The sequence below is a fragment of the Schistocerca cancellata genome, chromosome 9, assembly GCF_023864275.1.
Source record: "Schistocerca cancellata isolate TAMUIC-IGC-003103 chromosome 9, iqSchCanc2.1, whole genome shotgun sequence".
In the NCBI taxonomy this organism is placed as follows: Eukaryota; Metazoa; Arthropoda; class Insecta; order Orthoptera; family Acrididae; genus Schistocerca; species Schistocerca cancellata.
The window spans coordinates 26,012,347-26,038,113 of record NC_064634.1 but is presented as its reverse complement, the minus strand read 5'-3'; the positions used below and the strand labels follow the sequence as shown (position 1 = coordinate 26,038,113).

General features: G+C 40.8%; 1 protein-coding gene across 3 annotated transcripts in view; it reads right to left on the bottom strand.

Annotated features, from left to right (window-relative positions):
• Positions 1–317: 317 nt before the first annotated feature.
• LOC126101581 (vesicular glutamate transporter 1-like) overlaps positions 318–25,767 on the bottom strand; it is a 134,337-nt gene continuing 108,887 nt past the window's right edge. For all 3 annotated transcript variants that reach the window (XM_049912234.1, XM_049912236.1, XM_049912235.1), the window contains exon 10: positions 318–6,450. In XM_049912234.1, the coding sequence (XP_049768191.1) occupies positions 6,250–6,450 (201 nt within the window). In that variant the 3' untranslated portion in view covers positions 318–6,249. The remainder of the gene's footprint in view (positions 6,451–25,767) is intronic.

Below are 25,767 nucleotides of genomic sequence, written 5' to 3'. Positions count from 1 at the left end.
ATTACTATATTACTGGAGATAGAAAGCTATGAAAAACTGAATAATCGATATCTGCACCAGAACTCCTGAAGTCTGTGAAATACTTAGCATTTTATGTGATTATTATGAGTTATTAAACTTACAGTGACAGTTTAACATGATTATGAGATCCAATTTGGACAGGAGGATCTAAAGATATGTGAAGAGATGTTTGTCATGGACTAAAAGTGTTGTGCCAGGAGAGTGATGTGAAGTGATTACTGTGAAGTTCCACATCACACTTGTATAAAAAGGCAAATTTTCCCTGTGCCTTTTCCGCACTCATGTACCCAAAAACATTTTGTGTTGGTTTTTCCTTTTTTTTTTTTTTTTTTACATTAAAAACTAAATCAACAACTCTATATAGGGTGTGCTCAACACAACTTACATGTTTTCTATGCATGAAATAGAATTAACCTGACTTGATCATGTTGCCATGAAGAGTTTTCAAACACTTGAAAAAATAAAGGACAGCAGAAAAGATTATGAAGAATATAGAAAACTGAGAGAGGGGAGAATAAAATGGACAAAGAGAGAGGAATGAGACAAAAGGGGGGCAGGCAGCAAGAAGGGGATTCTGAAGCAGCAATGGAAGCATATAAGAATTCAGACACTGGACAGTTGGCAGGAAATGCGGGTAACTGAGGGAAAGTTCGGAAGAAGAACTTGTCTGAAAGTTTAGCACTTTGCCATCCGCACATCTTATACAAATCTATTCACTTGGTGCTGATAGTGGTGATTCCAATTACTTGGCTTGACACCGGCCGTTCTTGACATTATTGGGAGATTATAAATTGTTAAGTTTTACTAATCCCATCGTTAGTTCTCATAAGCTCTCAATCATGTTCCCCTACTTTCATGAAATTTCGAAGATATACATACTTAAATAAATACAAAATTTGTTTGTTTCATATATTTATTTATTTGCACTGTCTTTAGTACTTCGTATTTCTCTTTCATATGATATGCAGAAAAACAGTCTCCAAGATGTAACACAACTCTAGCAGCCTTGCACATTAAGTTTGTTGTTCTTTTTTTTATTTTTGAATGTACATGGCAATTTCTTCATTTTTGTTTACTTGTTTCGGAAATAAGTATTAGCTAGTGTTTCTTTATGTGACCGGAAAGTCTGTCAACCAGATCATGATGAGACATATGTTATGTAGTGGCAACCTCCAAGTTTTGCTCAGAAGCAGGTACATGGTCTTTTATCCACGAATCAGACACTTTCAATAAGTACTGAAATATTGATGTGTACAGAATGCATTAAATAATTTGCAATTAAAGAGGTATATACAAAACATTTTTGACCATTTTTATAGTTTTTCTGTATAAAAGGTAATAACTCAAATATTGGTCTGCCCGATTCACTCCTTTCATGTATTTGTTGTAGTCTAGTACACTTTCAGGTTTTTTTTAATGTGTAATTGGTTTTTCTGCATTTTCTTTGAGTGTCAGTCAAAGTGGCATTATGTACTGCATACAACGTTCATACCGTTTTAGTTTTCAAAGCTCTCCATACCTGTGTGAGTACTTCATCTTTTTGTTGATGACAAGCTTCAAACACATTGACATTTGCGTGCTTTAATTTTTCCGGAAATTCTCTATATTGCCGTATCATTCCACGAAATTGAATTTTATTTTCAGATAACTTCTCTGCAAGTTCTACACTATTATAGTAATTATCCATGTAGGCCACGCGGGATTAGACGAGCGGTCTAAGGCGCTGCAGTCATGGACTGTGCGGCTGGTCCCGATGGAGGTTCGAGTCCTCCCTCGGGCGTGTGTGTGTGTGTGTGTGTGTGTGTGTGTGTGTGTGTGTGTGTGTGTCCTTAGGATAATTTAGGTTAAGTAGAGTGTAAGCTTAGGGACTGATGACCTTAGCAGTTAAGTCCCATAAGATTTCACACTTTTTTTTTTATCCATATAAAGGCGTTGCCACTTTCCATAAGAAGGCTGTCCAGCACCAGAATATATCTTGAATGTGGAAACGTATCTCTTACTCGAATCGCACAGCATCCGAATGAGTTTGCCATATTTCATAGTTTTCAACAGATTGTAAACTTCAAAATTTAATTGCCCATGCCACGGTATCATTCCTTCATCAATTGAGATGTTTTGACACTTAGATTACAAGTTAATTTAAACTTTTTGGAAAAATAATCAATTATGAATTGCACTTTCAAAAGCCAGTCGGCATTATCCGGTTTATTGCTGTAGTTAGAAAAATGTAAAAATGATAATATTTGGCTGAACCAGTTGCGGGACATTATTTTGCAAAATATTGGCGTGTCTATCAGTGGACTCATCGACAAATAACCTTTGCTCCTTGATTTTTTTACAGTTCCTGTAAGGACAACAAGCCCAAACAATTTTCTAAGTTTGGGTCCCGTAACATCGACAAATTGGCATTTTTTAAAATCCAGTTTCCTTCATTGCAGTTTAGACTGTAGTACTTGTTGGTTTCATTGCTGATATATTCAGATAGATGGTTCCCAATATATAATTCTACGATATTCTTGACGCTCTGTGTATCTTTGGGAAATACGTTATTGGTCCTCAGTAAATTTATTATTGGTCTTTGGTAAATCAAAGTCTGACCACTGTGCACTGTCTTCTTCATCTGATTCATCCGAATCAGTTGGCAACTGTAGCATTCGCAGAATTCTTCTTGGACGTAATTCACTATCTTCCAATGATTCCATTTCACTTTCATTTTTTTTACATCCAATGTCTTCTTCCAAATTGGACAAGTTGTCCGGAAGGTCAGACAAGATATCCGCGCATTCATTGTGTAAATGATCGTATCATCTCTTTCATCTGTCATGATGAAAGGGCACAAATACTTATAAAAACAAAACAAAAACTTGTTGACATGTGTAACTTATTGTTAACTAAACAAAACACCAACAGAATGCCAAAGATACTAAAGTGCTGCCACCAACCACTGAGTGATACTATGCACTGTTGACCGCTATTTCGAGCACAACGCCACTGTGGTGTCGCCATACGGCAAAGTGTTAATATCTCGGTAGCCTTCCGCATTGTGCCTGTCTGCAAATCAATGCCTCTTCTATGTGGTGACTATCAATCAATCCTTTCCATATTATTCTTACTCAATGGCGGAAAAAAAAAAAAAATCACACATGAAGCTGTGAAACAATTTTGTCCATAAATTAGAACCAAGTACAGCAGACAACTAAAGAGGAAGTTCTACGGCATTAAACATTGTGCTACTGTGCGATTTTCATGTTCATATGACTAGAAATATTATGTTTTAGCACCTCATCTCTCACTTGTGGTTGCACTTCTTCCCAGTATTTGCTTTTACAACACAAACATTACCAACTGCAAAGCACAGTGTAAAGAATTCCTGATGCACCCAACAGCCAGAATCTATTTCGAACTATTTACACACATTGTCTACAATCCCTGACTTCATTACCTGAATTTGCTGATTGTGGTAAGCTTTGGCAACTGTGATAAACACCATGACCAGGCTGAATGGTGTGGTATGGTACCATTTAGAATGCCACTCTATTTCATCAGTTCTGTTCTGTAAATAGGAAAACACCCTGACATCCATGATAGGGATCTAGATTCCTCCAGTGAAAGGGCACTTAAACTAAGAAATGGAGCGAAACATTCTACTTCATTTGTTGCCAATATTGCAGAGACAACTTGGAGCTAAGGAGCTGGAGCTACAGTAAATACGTGTGGACACAATATCTGTACAGCCTACAATGTGTAACATCATTGATGATGTTTCAAATAGACTTTCAAAATGAACAAGGTATGTAAAATATGAGTACCGAATAATAATGCTATGGCAAGATTTAATGGTGGAAATGGAAAAATTGCATGGAATTTTTTAAAGAATATTATATACGAAATAATAGTCACATTTTTGCATACACCCCAGTCTTCATATTTAATTGGCCACTAAATAAACAACCTAAAAAAAATCAGTCTTACTGAAAAAAACTGTCTCTTACTGTAACATGTAGTTCACAAATGCAAGGGAAGGAATAATAATACAGCATTCACAAGCTTTACTTAAATGATAAACATGATCCAGTGCTTCGATGTTCTGGAGGTGATGTGCCTCTATTTCATACCAGCAGTCAGTACATAATTAATTTGGGATTGGTTGGATGTCAGCATTTTACATTTTATTGAGTCCTGTGAGCTTGTAGTATAGCATAAAACACATTATGCCAAAACCAAGACTGTAATCTGGACTTCATTCTTCTAGCCATCTATCTTTAATAACAAACAGAAAACAACAGAAGCTGAGTTACAAAATACCTTTTTAAAATGTAATGTCACTTGTAAATCTTAATTAAATATGGTTATTGATTTCCAGCCAAATGAAACAGGGAAAGTAGATTCAAAATAAAAAGAAAGCTTAATACTTGCTCTTCAACACAATGCCAGCGTTAAGTGAGGAACTGCAACAGTGGAACACAAAATGCACTTGTAAGAACATCTGTTGTTATATATATGACTGCCATAGCTCATTTACACTTTCCAAGTTTTCCCTGAATGCTAAGATGGTTTTGTGAGAGAGATCCCAGTCACTGGGGAAATCTGAGGGAGATGAAGCAGTAATTATAAGACTCAGCTCTGCCTGCAAGGACTTAAAATATTTCCTACATACTGTTTCTTTTACAGAATAAAATGTAACAAATAGATGTGTCAGCTGCCACTTTGTTACCAATGTAATTTTTCCATGTGTACTGTTCTATTCCTCTAACAATGTTTGTTCTCATTACTTCGCATGCTTCAATTCACATTACCATTGATTGCTTTACATCTCCTGTCTTTTCATGGTCATTCAAATGGATCACACCATAATCAGCCATTTATTGTCCCTTTCTGGCCCTATGGACCACACCATAATTACTCGTGTAATGTCTGTTTCTGTTATGTCAAAGGTATTTAACACAACCATACTTTCTCTTCAGATCATGAACAAATGAATGAAGGAAGGAAGGAATATTTGAGTTTTTCATGTCCCATCAATGTTGAGGTCATTAAAAGAGAATCACAAGCTTGGATTGGAGAAATGATGATGATGATTGGTTTGTGGAGCGCTCAACTGCACGGCCATCAGTGCCCATACAAAGTCCCAATTTTTACACAGTCCAATTTGTACACAGTGCAATCTAGCTATTGACATGAATAATGATAATGAAATGATGAGGACAACACAAACAACCAGTCCCTGGGCAGAGAAAACCCCCAACCTGACTGGGAATCGAACCCGGAACCCCGTGATCCAGAGACAGCAACACTAGCCACTAGATCATGAGCTGCAGATGGATTGGAGAAAAACTAGCTTTGTCATTTGCAAAGGAAACATCTAAACATTTGCCTTACATAATTAAGAAAAACCGCAGAGAACCTGCACATGGATGTTTCAACAGGGATTTGAACTGCAGTCCTCCAGAACATGAGGTCACTGGAGATGGAAAGACCAAAAGAGGAAAGGAAATGAGTTATGTCCTTTATAATGTTCCTACTTCAGATTACATCTACAAGGCAACTGGTGATTATTTTTCTTATGACCATTTTTATTGTAACAATATGCTAGCAACTGACAATGTCTGAATGATCATACCAACTCCATTGTCCTTTTGCTTCATTTTTAGCCACGATAGATGTGGCATATTGTTTCAAGAAAATGAGATTCTACAAGTATTTCTGGTGGATTAAATCTAAAAGATTTTGAAGAAAGACTTCCAGAGTGAGATTAATGTATGTTAAAAATACATGATTATCTGGACCCATTATGTCACTGCTCATGGTTCAGCTTGTTCTTATAATTTAAATGTTATTAAGTAGGATAATATATGACTGGAAGATTGTTGGAAGGAAACATTTCTGACGAAAATCATTAGTTCTTAAAATATTGATCACTTGCAAGTCATGATCAACTACATCGTATTTAAATTTTTTTTTTTTTTTCCAGGAAGCTATATTATGTGCAAGCAGCTTATTTATTTTGAACTTATCAGTATTTAGGCTTTTAATAGCTGTATTTCTTCATGATGCCAGACAGTGGGCTGCTTGCTGACACCATGAATAAAATATAACGCAATACTAACTATGAAACAACACCATGTTTCATTTGCTTCAGATGTGAAAAACTGAAAGTGTGGTTAATCCGTATGAGATTACTGTGTGTGCAACTGCAGGAGCTTGTATCCATCCCACAAATGTTATCCATTATTGGCAGGACCCTGTGCCAAATGGCAAGTCCTCTGTCGACGCATGGGAACGCTCATCTCCATCAGGACACAGTGCAATTGTTTCCTGCTCTTCTGCCCATCGTTGCCGTTCTCCAGAGGCAAACAAGCCATAAAAAAGAGCACCAAGGAGATACACAGCAGCTGCTATGTGGAATACTGACTGCCATTCTTGTTGTGTCTGGAATACAATGAGAACACATTTTAATATAATCTGCTATTGCATTACAAAAACACAACAGAACTTTCTTGTTCAGTTGACAGTACTTAACAGGAAATCCACCGCCACCACAGTACTGTTATAGCAGGGTTACTAATTCAAAATCAAATGATGGCATTGCAGGAGCACATCTAATAATGAATGAGAAAACAGATATACAGGTGTGCTACTATGAACGGCATAGTGAATGCCTTATTGTAGCCAAGACAGATATGAAGCCGACACTCACCACTGTAATATAAGTTTGTATTTCTACTAGATCCACAGATTATGAAGAGATTGAAATAATGTGTGATCAGAAATAAGAAATTATTCAGATAGTTAAGGGACACAAAAATTTGATTGTAATGGGGGGACTGGAATCAATGGTATGAAAAGGATGAGACAGAAAAATATGTTTTGCCTCGAGTAAGTATAGGCATGGAATTAGGAATTGTTGAAAATTTTGCGCAGCTGTGGTCAGAAGGTACAAGTTAAAGGGCCGATGGACACATTGGGTAGTGGGTTCTGCCAATGTTGATGGTAAGTATACAGCTCTGCGAGGCAGGCTTACAACACCACTCGCAGGGGAGGAAGCACAACTGGTGGGCACTATAAACAAATGTAGAGATGGGTGTGCAGTAATCAGGAACAACACAGGGCACTGATGTGCTCTGAAAAACCTGTGTGTTGCAATTACAGCCAAAGTGGGCTAGAAAAAGCTGGTATTATAATTATCACGTAACACTCTACTTTTCCCCTCCAGAGGAACTATGTCAAAGGTATATGAAAAGGATTATAAATGATTGAGTCCAGAGGCTCAAGGTAAGCTGTCAAGTTGCCATTCTGTCATTACTGGAACCGGAGAGAATGACAACTGTTTAAGTTTCAGGCCAACCAAGACGACAGTCTGATGACAAATTTCCGTGGCCAGCAGGCCCACTGAGCAGGTGGATGACCAGCCTCTGCTCTCTGGGTGATGTCATCTCAGGGACAGAAATATGTGTCTGTGAGGGCAGAGCTGGGGCACGATCTAGCGGCCTCCTGGGTCAACGGCTCTCCTCACTCACAGACCGAGTTGCCCTGGGTGAGCGACTGGAGCCGCTGAGACTCTACGATAACGATGGCTGCTGGTGGTTTCCCTTCAGCACTCTACATGGAGACCACGAGTAGCACTTGATGGAATAGCCAGCCAAACTCTGGTGGGCTGGCATGGGGCTTCCGGCTCAGCTGATGTACGGCCACGGAGAGGTCAGCGGCCATTACATCATGGGGATGGAGCTGCTGGGTGCCAGAGCACATGATACCAGTATGGTGTTTGCACTGACACATGTATACACACCAACCTCTTATCACAAGGATCAGCAGAGGCACTGGATATTCTTCGACAGAATAAAGTCAATGCCAAACGTGCCTGTGTATCTCTGCATACCCTGGCATGATTCACCCCTCTCACCCAAACCGTATCTCTGTGATTCTGACACATTACAATCCTTGAGGTTGGTAAGTCATAACAATTTGGTGTCAAAAAGCGTCCAGCACTATGGTATGAGGAGAGAGAGCAGAATTTGGTGAGTCGTGAGTGATGCTGTGGCACTTTATGTGCATTTGGTGGAATCAACTCAGATGTTATTTTTGGTGTTTGTTCTAGGTGTCAAGAGTTTGTGTAAGTTAGGTTAAGTGATGTTTCAAATTATTGTGAAGCCACAGCAACCCATGGACTTGTCTTTGTTTAGAGGTAATGATAGACATGATAATTTAGTGCCAGTGAGGTGACCATTTTGTCTTTTGTCTGGGCGTAATTTGCCATGTACCAGAGCTGTAGCAGCTACTTGTTCTGTGTAGGCGAAATGGTCATTGACTAGTAACTGTACTGAGTGTAGATGGGTGATGATTTGCTGAAAGCATTAATCTGTGGTTAGATTTATGTGTCTAGGGTGATTGAATCGGAGTTTGTGGTTTTTTTAATAGATGGTTTAAGGTAGTAGTACTGTAGGCAAAATGGTGGAAATGTGCTGCAACTACTGCCGTAGAAGCAATTGCTGATTTAGCTCAGCTAGTGCATGTATTGAGAGAGGAACTGAACCTGACGGGCAGAGAAATTTCAAACTTTATCATGAGTTAGAAGCTGGGTCAGTGAGTCAAGTTCAGCCGCAATTGGAATCAGATGAAAATAAGTCTTGATTGAGAATTCCTTCTCTTCCATATGACCCAGCAGTGGTCGTACTACTTAATCCCCTCTTGGGCAAGGCAATGGAGGACGTGACAATTTTTATTAAGTATGTTAGGGACGCTGTGGAAGGGCATAGGTGGCCATACAACATAACCCTCCATGTTGCTAGTATGCAGGGAATGCCAAAGCATATGTTGTATATTCTGAGACCTTGAGTAAAGCACAAACGTTTTAGGAGTGAGCCACAGGACTTGCCAGTGGTACCAAAAGCAAAATAGTGCATGATTTTTTAGGAGAAACTTAGTACTTCTTCAATGCAGAACAACAAGTATGTGGAGGCATTCTCAGATAGAATCTGTAAAGTGAATGCAAAGAAATATGCAGAAGCAGTATGCAGAAGCTAACAGGGTGTTGTTGCAAGATGCAGAAGAGAGCAGTGGACATTTTTCTGGTGGTATACCCGCAGAGGTGTCAGGGTATGAATGGAAACTCTGGAGGACTTAGTGTCAGCTCTTCGGATCTCAACACATATAGAGGAGATGGATATTACAAAAGAGCAAAGAGTGGACTACCGGGTGTACGCTTCTGAAATTTGGTATTATATATGTAGTCGGGAGGGGCATATAGGGAAGCAATGTAGAAAACTAGAGTGATTCAACCACTGGAAGGCAGTCCTGACAGAACGTAACACTGTACACATTAGTGTACAGATGGAACGCTGCTTAGTGGGCTTGGTGAGTAGCAATAAACAGAGATTTTTGATAGACACAGGGCACATGTATCCTTTATTAGTAATGGACCTTGTGGCAAAGAGGAGACGGAGGCCATCACAGTACAGGTTACGTGGGGTTGGTGATAATAGTGAGGAATCAGTGGGTGTGGCAGCTCTCGAGTTTTCAGTTGGGAGAACTAATGCATTGAGGTATTGCCACGTGTAGGTGAAGGTTATTCAGTGATTTTCAGGCTATAGTTTCTCGGAAATCATAATACTAAGTTGATCATTGACAACAAACAGTAGAACTCAGTGGAAATTTAATCCAGTTGGGGGAAGCAATTGGAACTTTTGCAGAGGGAAGTGACTCAGTCAAAAAGTGCATAATAGCCACGCTGGAAGTCTTGCAAGCAAACCATTACCACGGAAGTGTTATGAGGAAAAGTGGGTCACTTAAAGGGCTGTGATCAAAGGGCTATGGAAAACTTATTGCTGAGGTTTAGTGATTTATCTCGTACCAATAGAGGGTTACTAGCAACCCCAGTGACACATCATCATATACTAACATGGGATAGCACACAATTTTATAGGAAGCTATATCATATAATAAGGCATCTGTAACCATTAGTTGAAGAATTTATTGAATAAATAAATAAACAAATAAATAAATAAATATTTACCTCTAAATGTAGTTGTGTGTGTAGAACTAAAAATTTCAATAATATTAACCCTCTAATGGTAAGGTTGGGGTTGGATCCGACCCCAGCAAGTCTGTTTTGTTTGTAACTCCCCACTCCCTTTTCTGAGAGCGCTGTGGTTCCAGCTACCCAACCAGCCAGTCGTCCCGAGAACGCCGAGGAGGCCACATCAGTCTGGTGAGTGACCTGCAGCTACCCTCTCTATCCGAAACCTACATTACCCGTGCTCGGGTTGGATCCGACCCCACCTTACTGTTTACGTCACATTTATTAGTTTCTTTTGTGGGGAGGATCCAACCCCATATTGATGTTTATATTACATCTAAGTTTTGTTTTCTCTTCTAGTATCTTACTAAACTGGCGCATCAACTCCTTAGAACTCCTGGGGACATATACAACAAGTTTCTCCAACAGGAGGCTGAGTCAGAGGATGGCAACAATATCGATGCAGGAAACTGTTCAGAAACCGAAGATGATGTATTATCTAATACCGATGACGAGGATGATGTATTTCATTGTGCAGCAGGAGCAGTTGAGTTGGATAATTCTCAGTCAGATATAGATGATGAGAGAAATTTTGAGCTAGGTAAAGACTTACGAGACAATATGGACCAACAAACCCATCCATTCAAAATTTTCTAGGACACCAGCGTCAAATATTATTACTCATTTCCCTGGTCCACATGGGGAAGCAACGGGGGTCATTAGTGAATTGGAAAATTTTTATTATTTATAGATTTGAAAATTATAGAAAAAATTGTTTTGTACACAAATCTTGAAATCGAGAAATCTAGGCAAAAGTACAATACGGTCCAGTGGTTTCATTCACCAACAGAGAGCGTTGAAATAAAAGGGTTGATGGGCCTTCTCTTCATGAGTGGTGTCCTAAAAAATTCTATGCTCAGTGTAGATGAGATGTTCTCAGCAACCTATGTACCTCCGGTATTCCGTTGCAGTACGTGCAAGAAAAGGTTTGCATTTCTTCTAGAAAACCTCCGCTTCGATGACAAAGCCACCAGAGAGACCAGAAAAATCAACAACAAATTTGCTGCTTTCAGAGAAGAGTGGGACATGTTTGAATTTAACAGTGAAAAAAATTATAGTCCATCTGAATATGTCACAGTAGATGAGACTGTACCGAGTTTTTGGGGTGCCTGTCCATTCAAAAAGTATATCCCATCGAAACCTGACAAATATGGTTTGAAAATAATGTCACTATGTGACGCAAGGACATTTTATTTTGTGCATGGCATTTCATACACTGGCAAGGACACCAGAATAAAGAGGAGACCTGGAGATTTGCCTTTACCTGCCCAGTATGTTTTGCGCCTGACGGAATCTATCAGGGGTTCTAATAGAAACATTACAGCAGACAACTGGAGATGACTGACGCCCTCCTCCAAAAGAAAATCACATTTGTAGGTACATTGAGGAGGAACAAACCGCAAATACCACCATCAATGCTGCTTTCCACTCCAGTAGGCTCTTCAACATTTATGTATCAGGACGACAAAACTTTTGTGTCATTTACCCCAAAGAAAAATAAAGTTTTACTGATATCGTCTATGCACTTCTCTGGAGAGATAAATGAAAAATCAAATAAGCCTGAAATTGTGGAGTTCTACAATATAACTAAAGGAGGGGTCGATGTATTAGATATGCTTTGCCACAGCAGGACCACAAAAAGAAAATCGAGAAGATGGCCCATGCGGTACTTTTATGCTATTTTAGACATCACTGCTATAAATAGTTTTATCATTTACAAAAGCAATAGCAAAATGGACAGCTTTTCAAATGCCGCGAGAATATCTTTTCTCAAAAATCTTGCGCTATCCTTGACAAAACCTCTTATGGAAAAGAGGTTGAATAACACACATCTTCCCCGAGAGCTCAGTTCGTCTATTGTAAAAGTTTTAGAAAAAGAACCAATCGAATTAGACAAGCCTACCCAAGCACAGCCACTAAAGAAAAGAAGATGTGATTTTTGTGACAGATCAAAAGATAGGAAGGGGAATGCTTTTTGTAGTAAGTGTAATTGTTCTATATGTGGGGAACATAAAGTTATTACATGCCCTGGCTGTAAGGAAACTGAGATGCGATAAATTGTGCCAAATATGTATTTTCAGGGCTGTATGTGATTGTTTCCAGGATAACATTATACATTTATTATTTGTTCCTATTACATTATGTGTACAAAGGCATTTATTATTGAGAACTTTATATTTCGAAACTGCTGACACTATAATTATTTTCTACAATTAGTAAGAGATGTTTCTCATTTAGTTCCTATCTTTAGAATTTCTAAAGCACTCAAGTTCCTAGTTGGTGACTGAATCTATTGATTTTTACTATGTTTTCAATAATTTTATAGAGAATATTTCTATTAAGGTATTTTTTTGTAATCAAGTTCCTATTTTTTCCAAATTACTTTATATTCTTACTTATTGACTATAAAAATAAAAAAACTTGTTGTTATAACAAATATTATATGTTTTTAATTGATAAAACTTTTTCCCATTATTCATTTTTTATTTTACCCTGAAAAATCGATATTTGGAGGGTGGGGTCTGATCCAACCCCACCTTACCGTTTATATCAGGAAACTTCACCTTATCGTTAGAGGGTTAATATTAGCACTATTCATGTGTGTATTTTTATTTTGTAATCTGACTTGTTCCACATCATATCGATAAAATAATCAGGAAAATGATCTACGGAACATGACACAACTAAAACTAAACTAAACTAAGTGATAGCAAGTAGGGAGTGAATATAGAGTGTGAATACGGTATAGAGGTCATGCCAAAGAAAATAGTGTATGGAACAAGAAAATAGAGATTTCGCTATGACTACACATATCTAAATACGCAAACTTTTTGGATGCTCATCCAATTCCAAACATCACAGAAACTTTTGGATAATCTAGAGCAGTATCTGTTGTTTACAACTAAGGATGACAGGAGCAGGTACCATCAATTGGATGTAGTGCCTGAGGATAGGCCAAAAATAGCATTTACAGTACCGGGTGGCCATTTCCATTACAAGCATGTGTTGTTTGAACTAAAGAACACACTGTCAAGTTTTCTGCAGTTGTTTGACGAGGTATTGACAGGTTTAAAACCAAAACCTTGTCTGGTGTATCTGGATGACATAACTGTCTATTCAAAGGTTTTACCGGAGCATGCGAGACATTTGGAGGATGTCTGTAACCAGCCTACAGTTGGCACTTTTTACATTAAGTAAGTACAACTACTATTATGCGCAAACTCAGGTAAACTACATGGGGCATGTGGTAAGTGAACATGGCAGACAGACTGATCCTCATCTTACCGATGCAGTTCAAAATTTTCTGACATCTCAAACAACTAAGCAGGTACAGTAACCAATTGGTCTTTGTAAAAATTATAGATGGTTCATAAAGGACTTCCCAAAAATAGTTGAATTCTTGAACAAGCTAGTGAAAACAAATACATTTTTAACTTAGTATCATGGACTTTACCAGTCGTGGAATTGTTCTCACCAGACAATATGAAGCTACAGTTCCCCACAAAAAGGACTGTTTTACACATCAATGAAAACAAACAATTTTTGACAGTATAAGGTAATGGGATACATTTTAAAAAATCTATTCACCAAGTAGCAGCAGGAGAACACACATATAAAAAAGGTATTATACATGCAAGCTTTCAGAGCTCTTTGCTTCTCATCCTGTCCAGTAAGTTTCCCTTGACACACGGTTCTGAATCAGTTTTCAACTCCACTCCTTTTCTTAAACCTCTCCAATCCTTTTCCTTCACTCCTCTTTCTTCACCTTCAACACTTCTTCCAGAAGAAGGGGCCACTGACTCCAAAAGCTTGCATACATAATACCTTTTTTATGTGTGTGTTCTCCTGCTACCACTTGGTGGGCAAATGTTATACACGTCAGTCGCATAAAGCCATTTAAAGGAATGGTAGATGAGATACTGCAGTTATCAGCAAAGCTAAGGGGTAAAAAAAAAGGGAACTGAAATTTTTGAGCAATGTGAGGTGCATGATGTGCCACATAGGCTAAGGGTGCGTAAGTCATATGATTGTAATTTTTTTGTTTTTGTTTTTGTTTTACCACATTAGTGTATCAGAGAGCGTGTATTTTTATTGCCAAAGATTTTTTTTTTTACTGTGTGTTCTCAGAAGAGGGAGGGTTGTGATCTGTCTGGGTGGACAGGTATGGACTGTTACACAGATATGTTAAGTGAGTTTGTTTCTGGGCGAAGAAAGTGGAACAAGTTGTAGGAAGGGACTTCTGCCAACTTGGACTTACTTTCAGAGAATGGGATCACACTGATTGTAATCAGTATTCATGCCAGAAACTGTATGGTTGTTTTGCTACAAAGGAGGAAGATCCGTAGGGTTGAGAAAACTCAAGCTTCAAACAAGAGGAAAGATTATTAATGGCAAGACTTGTGAGGTACTTGGGATGGACTTTCATCTTCTCACTATGCTCACAGGTTCAAATGCTGTGACACTTTTCACAGAATATGTTGTTGGCTGGAAGGATCTCTGAGGGTATTACCCATTCAAAATTTAACCTATTTACCGGTGAACAACACATTCAATCCAGAACTTATGCAGTCCTTCGACAAACTGATAGAGTCCAAGCAGGGGAGAATTTCAACAGAACAAATGTTGCACCTTATAGATGATTTGCAGGAGCAATAACACCATGAATGTGTTGGCTACCAGTTGGGGCATGTTTCTAGCACACATTTATGTACTGTATTTCTGGGTAAAATGCAAGCAGAAACAGGCTGTAGATTTGCCAATTGCCAGCAGGATGGTTGAATGGCATTGGTCAGTGAAGTGATTAGTTTTAAGTACTTAATTAGTATATTAGAGGTACATAATAACAGTACATGGTAGTTAGTGAAAAGGGGGGGGGGGGGGGGTGAGCAATGCAAGTGTGATAAGAAGTTCCATGTGAGAACATTACATAGTGAATTGGAGGGGGGGGAGGGGGGACGGGACGTCCTCAATGTATAAATTATTAGCATTAAAGTGCCAGAATGAGATTTTCACTCTGCAGTGAAGTGTGCACTGATAAGAAACTTTCCTGGCAGATTAAAACTGTGTGCCGGCCCGAGACTTGAACTCAGGACGTTTGCCTTTCATGGGCAAGTTCTGCAAGGTTCGCAGGAGAGCTTCTGTAAAGTCTGGAAGGTAGGAAACGAGGTACTGGCAGATAGCTCATATGGTAGAGCACTTGCTCACGAAAGGCAAAGGTCCCGAGTTCGAGTCTCGGTCTGGCACACAGTTTTAATCTGCCAGGAAAGTTTCAGGCTTTCAAGTAGTTTAGTGGGAGCTCAATATTAAAGATTCGGGATGAATCTTCACAGAATGGAGGAGGTATGCTGTGCCATGATTAAGTATAAGCATGGATTTAGAAATTCTTGAAAATTTTGTGCAGGTATGGCCTGAAGGCACTAGTTATGGGGGCGACAGACCCATCGGGTAGTGAGTGCTGGCAGTGTTGATACTAAGCAAACAGTTCTGCAAGGCAGATTTACAGCACGACTTGCAGGTGAGGAAGCACGGCCTGGCAGGCACTATAAGCAAGTCTGGAGATAGAGGAGATAGATGTAAAGTTACTAGGTGCTGCACAGGGCACTGTCATGCTACAAACAAACTGTGTGTTGCAGTTACAGCCACAGCTGACATTATAATTATAAGGGAACACTCCAGTTTTCCCCTCAGAGGAACAACATCACAAGTGTACAAAAAGGAGTATAAATAAGTGAGTCCAGAGGGTCAAGGTAAGCAGTCATATCACCATTCTGTCAGCGTCTGAAGCCTGAGAGAATGACAATTGTTTAAGTTACAGACTGACCATGACGACCATCTGCTGACATATTCTGGGGCCAGCTGGCCCACTGAATCAACTACCAAGCTCCACTATACAACACATAGCAGCTGTGGTGGATGCAAAACTTAGCACTGCAGAGGTACGGGCAGTGGTCAGCCTCTGCTCTCTGGGTGATGTCTGACTGACTGCAAGCTGGTGTCTGAAAGGGCAGAGCCTGGGTGTGATCTTGTGGCCTACAAGGTCTGCAGCTGTCCTCAATCACAGGCAGAGCCACCCCAGGCGGGCGACTGGAGCCGCTGAGACTCTGCTACTACGAAGACTGCTGGCTGCTTCCCTTCAGTGTTCAACATGGAGATCAAGAATAGTGCTGGATAGAATAGCTAGCTACGCTCTGGAGGGTCGGCGTGGGGCTTCCGGCTCAGCCAATGCATGCTACTGGCCACGTGGCCATGGAGAGGACAGAAGCCATCATGTGGCAGAGGCAGGGAGGTTAGGTGCTGGAGCAGTATACACTGGTGCTGGTGATTATGCTGACACACATACACACACTGCACCACCTTCACCTGGATCAGCAGTGGTAATGTGCATTCTTTGACAGAATCTCAAGTCAACGCCAAAATTGCCTGTGTATCTCTGTGTACCCCGACATCATGCACCCCTCTCTCCCAAACCATCTCTCCCATTCATCTGGCACATTACAATCCCTGAGGTTGGGGTCGTAACAAATAGTTGGAGAACATTGCCTCGGGAAATTAATGAAGGAGATAGCCACCTAGTGGAATTTTGCACAGAGCACAATTTAATCACTGCTAACACTATGTTTAAGAATTGTATATGAGGGTTCTTTACACTGAAGAGATCTAAAGAGCTGGAAGATTTAAGATTGATTACATAATGGTATAACATGAGTTTTGTAAACAGATTTTAAACTGTGAAACATTTCCAGGGGCAGATGCGGACTCTGGTCATGATTTATTGATTATGAATTGCAGATTAAAAATGGAAAAAGTTGAAGTTAAAGAGATGGGACCTGGAAAAAAAACCCCAGAGGTTGCAGAGAGTTTCAAAGGAAACATTAGGCAACAACTGACTGAAATGGGGAAAGGAATACAACAGATGATGAATGGGCAGCTTTGCAAGATGAAATGAAGAAGGCAGTATAGGATGAAATAGGCAAAAAGACAATTCCTCGAAGAAATTCTTGAATAACACAAGAAATTGAACTTGACTGATGAAATGAGAAAATATAAAAATTTAGCAACTGAAGCATGCAAAAAGTCGTGTAGGCATCTGAAAATGAGATTACCAGAAAGTGCAAAATACCAAAGCTGTAAAAGCATGCATTACTATGGGGAAGACAGATGCTCCATACAGGAACATTAAAGAGACCTTTGGAGAAAAGGGAATAACCACCGTGAATATTAAAGACTCAGATGGCAAGCCAGCTTTTAAACCTAGAAGGGAAGGCCAAAGGGTGGAAGGAATATATAGATGGCCAAGTTTGTACTTGAAGACAACATTATGCAAATGAAGAAGTAGTGAATGTGAATGAGATGGGAGATAAGATACCGCGAGAAGAATTTGACAGAACACTGAAATACGAGGGCATTTCAAAAAGTAAAGATACAATGGCTCGCAGTCCTTAAACAGAACATTTATTTAGAAAATGTCACTCACATCTTATTAACAGGATTACTTGTTATTTTTTTGACATAATCACCCCATTTATCCAAACATTTGTTAAGTCGGTGCACAAGCTTTTGTATCCCACAGTCATAGAAGATTGCCGCCTGTTGTCGGAACCACATTTCAACTTCATCTTTGATCTCTTCATCGTCGTGGAATGATGTTCCACCAAGATGTGACTTCAGGTAACGGAAGGTATGGAAGTCAGTGGGCACAAGGTCCGGGCTGTATGGTGGATGGTCCAATACATCCCATTTTAATTGTTTGAGTAGTGCTTTGGTTATGAGCGCTGTGTGAGGCCGAGCATTGTCATGAAGCAAGCGGACTCCACTTGTCAGCATTCCCCTGCGTTCGTTTTGAATTGCCCTGCAAAGACGTTTCAAAGTCTGGCAATATGTAGCAGCATTAATTGTCGTTCCAGGAGGCACAAATTCCAACAGAAGAATGCCTTGTCTGTCCCAAAAAAATAGAAGCCATGAATTTCTTCGCGGAAATCAACATTTTGCATTTCTTGGCCTTCGGTGAATTCGAATGGCGCCATTGCATTGATTGTTGCTTGGATTCAGGTGTATGGTGATAAACCCACGTGTCACAATGTGATCAAGGAACTAAACACCTGCTTCAGCATAGCGTGTGAGGAAGTCGAGTGCAAAGCCCATCCTTTTCTTTTTGTGTTCTTCCGTTAACAGTTTTGGAACCCAGCGCGCACACAATTTCCTGTACCCTAACTTGACAGTCACAACATCATAAAGAGTTGTCACTGACATGTCCAGTATGATCTGAAGCAATTCTTTCAATGTGAGATGTCTATTCAAACGAATTGCTTTCTCTGTTCTCCAAAGAAGGGCATCAGAGATCACAGATGGCCTAACTGTTCTTTGTTCGTCATGAACATCGGTCCTACCTTCAGAGAAATGACGACACCATTTCGTTACATTTTGTTGATCCATAATGTTCCCATAAACAGACACAATTTCTTTGTGACTATCCGCTGGTCGTTGACTTTTGCATGAAGAAAATGTATGACGGAGTGCACTTTGCATTTGGTGGGATTCTGAATCGGCACAGCCATTTAAACAAGACCTACTCCAACCAGAAGCAATGTTCAACTGCTGAACGACGGCGAGGAGAAAGCTAACGGTTCAAGGTTAACACCAGTGTTGCCAACTTGCTTGCCAAAACTCTTCTGTTCCTCTGGCGTATGGTGTATCTTGACTTTCCGAAATACCCTCATATTTAAGCTGAAGGCCCCTGGAGTAGGCAAAATTCCCTCAGAACTGCTTATCTCATTGGGACAGCCAGCCATGCCAAAACTACCCCATCTGCTTCAGCTGATATGCGAGAACATTTTTGAAATGTTTGTGAGAAAGAAGTGGCAGTTGAAATATTAGCATTTCTGCAAGGTATGTCAGTGGACTGTGTGGTGTCGACTGTGGGGACAATGTTCACGAGGAACACAATGAGGCCGGATGTGGGTAACAGCCCAGTAACCACTTAGTTCGATGTGGGAAACCACCTATAAACCACATACTGGCTGCCCAACACATTACCATTCATTATTAATCCACCAGCTGGATTTGATCCGATCCTGGGATGCTTTCCCAAATCCCAAAAGTGGCACACTAACACGTGTGGCTATTTGGGCAAGTCAAAGCCTCTGTGTACCATAATTAATCTGATCTTGCTTTTGTGGTTCTATGGGAGAGATATGTAGGAGAGTGTAAACATATTCGTAGATCACTCATTTAATATCAGTTCTTACATCTTTTTAAATGGGCTTTGGTTAAATACACTATGTGATCAAAAGTATCCAGACATGCCCCAAAACATGTTTTTCATATTAGGTGCATTGTGCTGCCATCTACTGCCAGGTACTCAATATCAGCAACCTCAGTAGTCATTAGACATTGCGAGTGAGCAGAATGGGGCACTCCGCGGAACTGACGGACTTCGAACATGGTCAGGGGATTGGGTGTCACTTGTGTCATACGTCTGTATGCGAGATTTTCAAACTCCTAAACATCCCTAGGTCCACTTTTTCAGTGAAGTGGAAACTTGAAGGGACACATACAGCCCAAAAGTGTACAGGCCGACCTCGTCTGCTGACTGACGGACACAGACGACAGTTGAAGGGCGTTGTAATGCATAATGGGCAGACATCTTTTCAGACCCTCACACAATAATTCCAAACTGCACCAGGATCCACTGCAAATACTATGACAGTTAGGCGGGAGGTGAGAAAACTTGGATTTCATGCTCAAGCAGCTGCTCATTAGCCACGCCTCGCTTGGTATAAGAAGCGTAAACGTTGGACGATTGAACAGTGGAAAAACATTGTGTGGAGTGACAAATCATGGTACACAAAGTGGCGATCTGATGGCAGGCTATGGGTATGGCAAATGCTCAGTGAACATCATCTGTCAGTGTGTGTAGTGCCAACAGTAAAATTCAGAGGCGGTGGTGTCATGGTGTGGCCGTGTTTTTCATGGAGGGGGCTTGGACCCCTCGTTGTTCTGCATGGCACTATCAAAGCACAGGAGTACATTGATGTTTTAAGCACTTTCTTGCTTCCCACTGTTGAAGACAAATTTGGGGATGGTGATTGCATCTTTCAACATGATCGAGCACCTGTTCATAATGCACAGCCTGTGGCAGAGTGGTTACATGACAATAACCTGCCTGTAATGGACTGGCCTGCACAGAGTTATGCCGTGAATCTTATAGAACACCTTTCGAATGTTTTGGAACGCCGACTTTGTGCCAGACCTCACCGACCAACATCAATACCTCACCTCAGTGCAGCACTCCATGAAAAATGGGCTGTAGTTCCCCAAGAAACTTTCCAGCAATTGACTGAATGTTCGCCTCCGAGAGCGGAAGCTGTCATCAAGGCTAAGAGTGGGCCAACACTGTATTGAATTCCAGCATTACCGATGGAGGGTGCCACAAACTTTTAATTCATTTTCAGCCAGGTGTCCCGATACTTTTGATCACATAGTGTAGCTGACATCTATCTTGCAGCATCTGCCAGTTCAAGTTCTTCAGCATTACCCTAATGTTGTACCGCAAGTTAATCAAATGTGACCATTTGCGCTGCCTTTCTTTATACACATTTGTTATATCTTGTTAGTATTATTTGGTACTTATCCTGCACACTTTAGCAATATTTTAGGTTGGTCATACTAGTGTTTTGTAAGTAATCTCCTTTGTAGACTGAAGCACTTATCCTATGCTTTAACTATGATTGAGCCTACGAAATCATTCCATATACAGGGTGTTAGAAAAAGGTACGGCCAAACTTTCAAGAAACATTCCTCACACACAAATAAAGAAAAGATGTTATGTGGACATGTGTCCGGAAATGCTTAATTTCCATGTTAGAGCTCGTTTCAGTTTCGTCAGTATGTACTGTACTTCCTCGATTGACCGCCATGATTTCATATGCGATACTCTACCTGTGCTGCTAGAACATGTGCCTTTACAAGTACGACACAACATGTGGTTCATGCATGATGGAGCTCCTGCACATTTCAGTCGAAGTGTTCGTACGCTTCTCAACAACAGATTCGGTGACCGATGGATTGATAGAGGCGGACCAATTCCATGGCCTCCACGCTCTCCTGACCTCAACCCTCTTGACTTTAATTTATGGAGGCATTTGAAAGCTCTTGTCTACGCAACCCCGGTACCAAATGTAGAGACTCTTCATGCTCGTATTGTGGACGGCTGTGATACAATACGCCATTCTCCAGGGCTGCATCAGCGCATCAGGGATTCCATGCGACAGAGGGCGGATGGACGTATCCTCGCTAACGGAGGACATTTTGAACATTTCCTGTAACAAAGTGTTGAAGTCACACTGGTACGTTCTGTTGCTGTGTGTTTCCATTCCATTATTAATGTGATTTGAAGAGAAGTAATAAAATGAGCTCTAACATGGAAAGTAAGCGTTTCCGGACACATGTCCACATAACATATTTTCTTTCTTTGTGTGTGAGGAATGTTTCCTGAAAGTTTGGCCGTACCTTTTTGTAACACCCTGTATATATCACCACAAATTGAGGTATTTGTATGAGTTGACTGATTGCAATTGTGACTGGTACTGTACTCAGAAGATACTATATTTTGCTTATAACATAATTTTACTTCTAAACACTTAAAGCAAGTCATCAATATCTGCACCACTGTGAAATCTTGTCAAGAGGTGACTGAATATTTGTGGAGCTCCTTTCTTATACTACTCCAGGGTAAATGATTGAACCATCTACAATATGTCTGACAAGGAACCCCTTGAGTGTGAGGTCACAAAAGGTCAATGATGTTTATGGATTCAATTCCCTAGATATTGTCTACAATGTAGCCACAATATTGGCTGCTAATGGCAACAGGGGGCAGGACTGGAGGCATCCAAAGGTGAGCACAGTGTGAGGCCACGGAGCATAGTTTAACTGCTTAGTCGACAAGTAACTCACAGCAGTAGTAGTGGTGTGTTGATACAAAGCAGAGAAATGGCAACGATAAACACTGCAAATGTTGAATTATATCTACAACATCTGCCAAAGTTGACATTTCATTAGAAGGGAACCCACAGCATTTTGCAGAGTGAGAAAGAAGTGGCAGGTGAAATATTAGCGCTTGTGCAAGATGTGTCAGTGGAATGTGTGGTGTCAACTGCGCAGACAATGTACATGAGGAGTACGATGATGATACATGCTTAAAGTGATACTGGAACAAGTGTAGAGTCATGTAGTTCATCATCACTGTCAGATCAGGGAGCCACAAATCCCGTCTCCAGTGAAATGTAGGAAAGGACAATCGTTATCCCATGAGCGGGTACTACATATAATTATGTACACAGAAGATCATCCACAGCACAGCAAAGAAAGAGATTTCAAATAAGTCTGCAGCAACATTCTGGTATAGTGCATAAGAAAAACTATGGATATTCAAGGAAGGACAAGGTTACTTGTTATAAAAACTGGTGTTTGCGCATTTCAAGGATGCTCGATACAATTCACAGATGGTGCACGATAGTGACCTACTATGCTAATCGCATCGAACTGCACACAACATAGATTACCGGAATTTCAAGGGAAGCAGTGGATGACTGCATAACTTCAAACAAGAAATTTGTTTTCAACTCTGACCAGGTCCCACCTGGAAAGGAACTGCATATGAAAGGAACCCTGGAAATTAGAGGTATCAAGAGAGTTGTATCAAGATCAACTAATGTCAATGCCTTAACACATCCATGGATGAAAAATTGGCTGGAAAGTTATTTACTGTGCTACTAGAAGTTGGAGGTGCTCTGTCCTCTACGATTCTTTCGGTGTGCATGATCTTGCAAGTGCAGCAGGGGATATTTACGTTATGCAAGAGTGGGAAAATGGACTTAAGAGAACTGCAACTATGGTGTGAGCACTGTTTTTGACCAATAACAGATCAAATAACTTGCTTTTGCTTGATTCTTGGTTGTGTGTAAATGTCGTGCTCCCTTAGAGCCAATTATCCCTCTTGAAAAGTGAGAGACATTGCAGTTCATACCACCTGGCACCACTGGAAAAATTCAGCCATTTGATGTTTGTTTCTTCTGTACCTATAAAAGATATTATCACACAGTCTGCACCTATGTCTTGAAGGATAGCCAGTTTCTCAGTAAGATCCAAGATAGACTGTTTTGCATTTGGTTGCATGCCATCACATTCCATCTGTTCTCATTACCCCTTAACAACAATATGTTCCTACATGCATTCCTTAAGAGTGGATACGTAGCTGAACATCCTGCACCATTTGCAACTCCCAAGGAGTCTGCCTTTGATCTTGATGCTGCAAACCTTTGTGATAATTGTGGTGCACCATTTTTCTTTTGGCATTCATGGTGCAAGTTAGTGGTTTGTTTTGAACACAGGGTGAGTCACCTAACATTACCGCTGGATATATTTCGTGAACCACATAAAATACTGACGAATCGATTCCACACACCGAACGTGAGGAGAGGGGCTAGTGTAATTGGTTAATACAAACCATAAAAAAATGCACGGAAGTATGTTTTTTAACACAAACCTACGTTTTTTTAAATGGAACCCCATTAGTTTTGTTAGCACATCTGAACATACAAACAAATACATAATCATTGCCGTTTGTTGCATTGTAAAATGTTAATTACATCCGGAGATATTGTAACCTAAATTTGACGCTTGAGTACCACTCCTCCGCTGTTCGATCGTGTGTATCGGAGAGCACCGAATTACGTAGGGATCCAAAGGGAATGGTGATGGACCTTAGGTACAGAAGAGACTGGAACAGCACATTACGTCCACATGCTAACACCTTTTTATTGGTCTTTTTCACTGACGCACATGTACATTACCATGAGGGGTGAGGTACACGTACACATGTGGTTTCCGTGTTCAATTACGGAGTGGAATAGAGTGTGTCCTGACATGTCACGCCAATAGATGTTCAATGTGGTGGCCATCATTTGCTGCACACAATTGCAATCTCTGGTGTAATGAGTGTCGTACACGCCACAGTACATCTCGTGTAATGTCGCCGCAGGCTGCCACAATACGTTGTTTCATATCCTCTGGGGTTGTAGGCACATCACGGTACACATTCTCCTTTAACGTACGCCACAGAAAGAAGTCCAGAGGTGTATGATCAGGAGAACGGGCTGGCCAATTTATGTGTCCTCCATGTCCTATGAAACGCCCGTCGAACATCCTGTCAAGGGTCAGCCTAGTGTTAATTGCAGAATGTGCAGGTGCACCATCATGCTGATACCACATCCGTCGACGCGTTTCCAGTGGGACATTTTCGAGCAACGTTGGCAGATCATTCTGTAGAAACGCGATGCATGTTGCAGCTGTTTGGGCCCCTGCAATGAAGTGAGGACCAATGAGATGGTCACCAATGATTCCGCACCATACATTTACAGTCCACGGTCACTGTCGCTCTACCTGTCTGAGCCAGCGAGGATTGTCCTCGGACCAGTAATGCATGTTCCGTAGATTCACTGCCCCGTGGTTTCTGAAACCCGCTTCATCGGTACACAGGTAGAACTGCAACGCATTCTCTGTTAATGCCCATCGATAGAATTGCACTCGATGATTAAAGTCATCACCATGTAATTGCTGATGTAGCGACACATGAAGCGGGTGAAAGCGGTGACGATGCAGTATGCGCATGACATTACTTTGACTCAGTCCACCAGCTCTCGCAATGTCCCGTGTACTCGTGTGGGTTCATGGCAACAGCAGCTAACACACCAACTGCACCCGCTTCTCCTGTGACGGGCCTGTTACGGACCCGTTTGCGTGCTACGACCATACCTGTTGCATACAGTTGGCGGTAGATGTTTTGCAATGTGCGGCACGTTGGATGCTCTCTGTCCGGGTACCGTTCTGCATACACCCTGCAGGCTTCAGCTGCATTTCGTCGACACTCGCCATAGATGAGTATCATCTCCGCCTTTTCAGAGTTCGAATACACCATGGTCACAGTTTCTACAACACTACACTATCACAGACGTCTGGTAACACGATGTACTACAGTTGGTCTGCGTGCAGAGATGAATGCAGAATAACAATAGCAGCAAGCGCTACATGCGGACACTGCAACAGCTAGACCAAACCACAACAGAGCACTACAGCCACACTCGTAAACACGGTCGTCATCGTAAACATGTCCCTGCAGATGCTGCTCGCCGACCGTGGCCCGTGTTTATTACAACACGCCACTGAACGTCGGAGGTTTCAAGCGTCAACTTTAGGTTACAATATCTCCGGATGTAATTAACATTTTACAATGCAACAAACGGCACTGATTACATATTTGTTTATATGTTCAGATGTGCTAACAAAACTAACGTGGTTCCATTTAAAAAAAGCGTAGGTTTGTGTTAAAAAACATACTTCCATGCATTTTTGTATGGTTTGTATTAAACAATTACACTAGCCCCTCTCCTCACGTTCGGTCTGTGGAATCGGTTCGTCAGTACTTGATGTGGTTTATGAAATATACCCAGCAGTAACGTTAGGTGACTCACCCTGTATATCTTGAATGTCAACAATGTCCATTTTGTGAAGTGTGATACATGCATCCCTTAGAAAGTTGATCTCTGCACCTCCCAGACACTCATTTTCTGTTGCCCTCCTGATGCACATGACTTTCAAATGAGCCTTCCCAC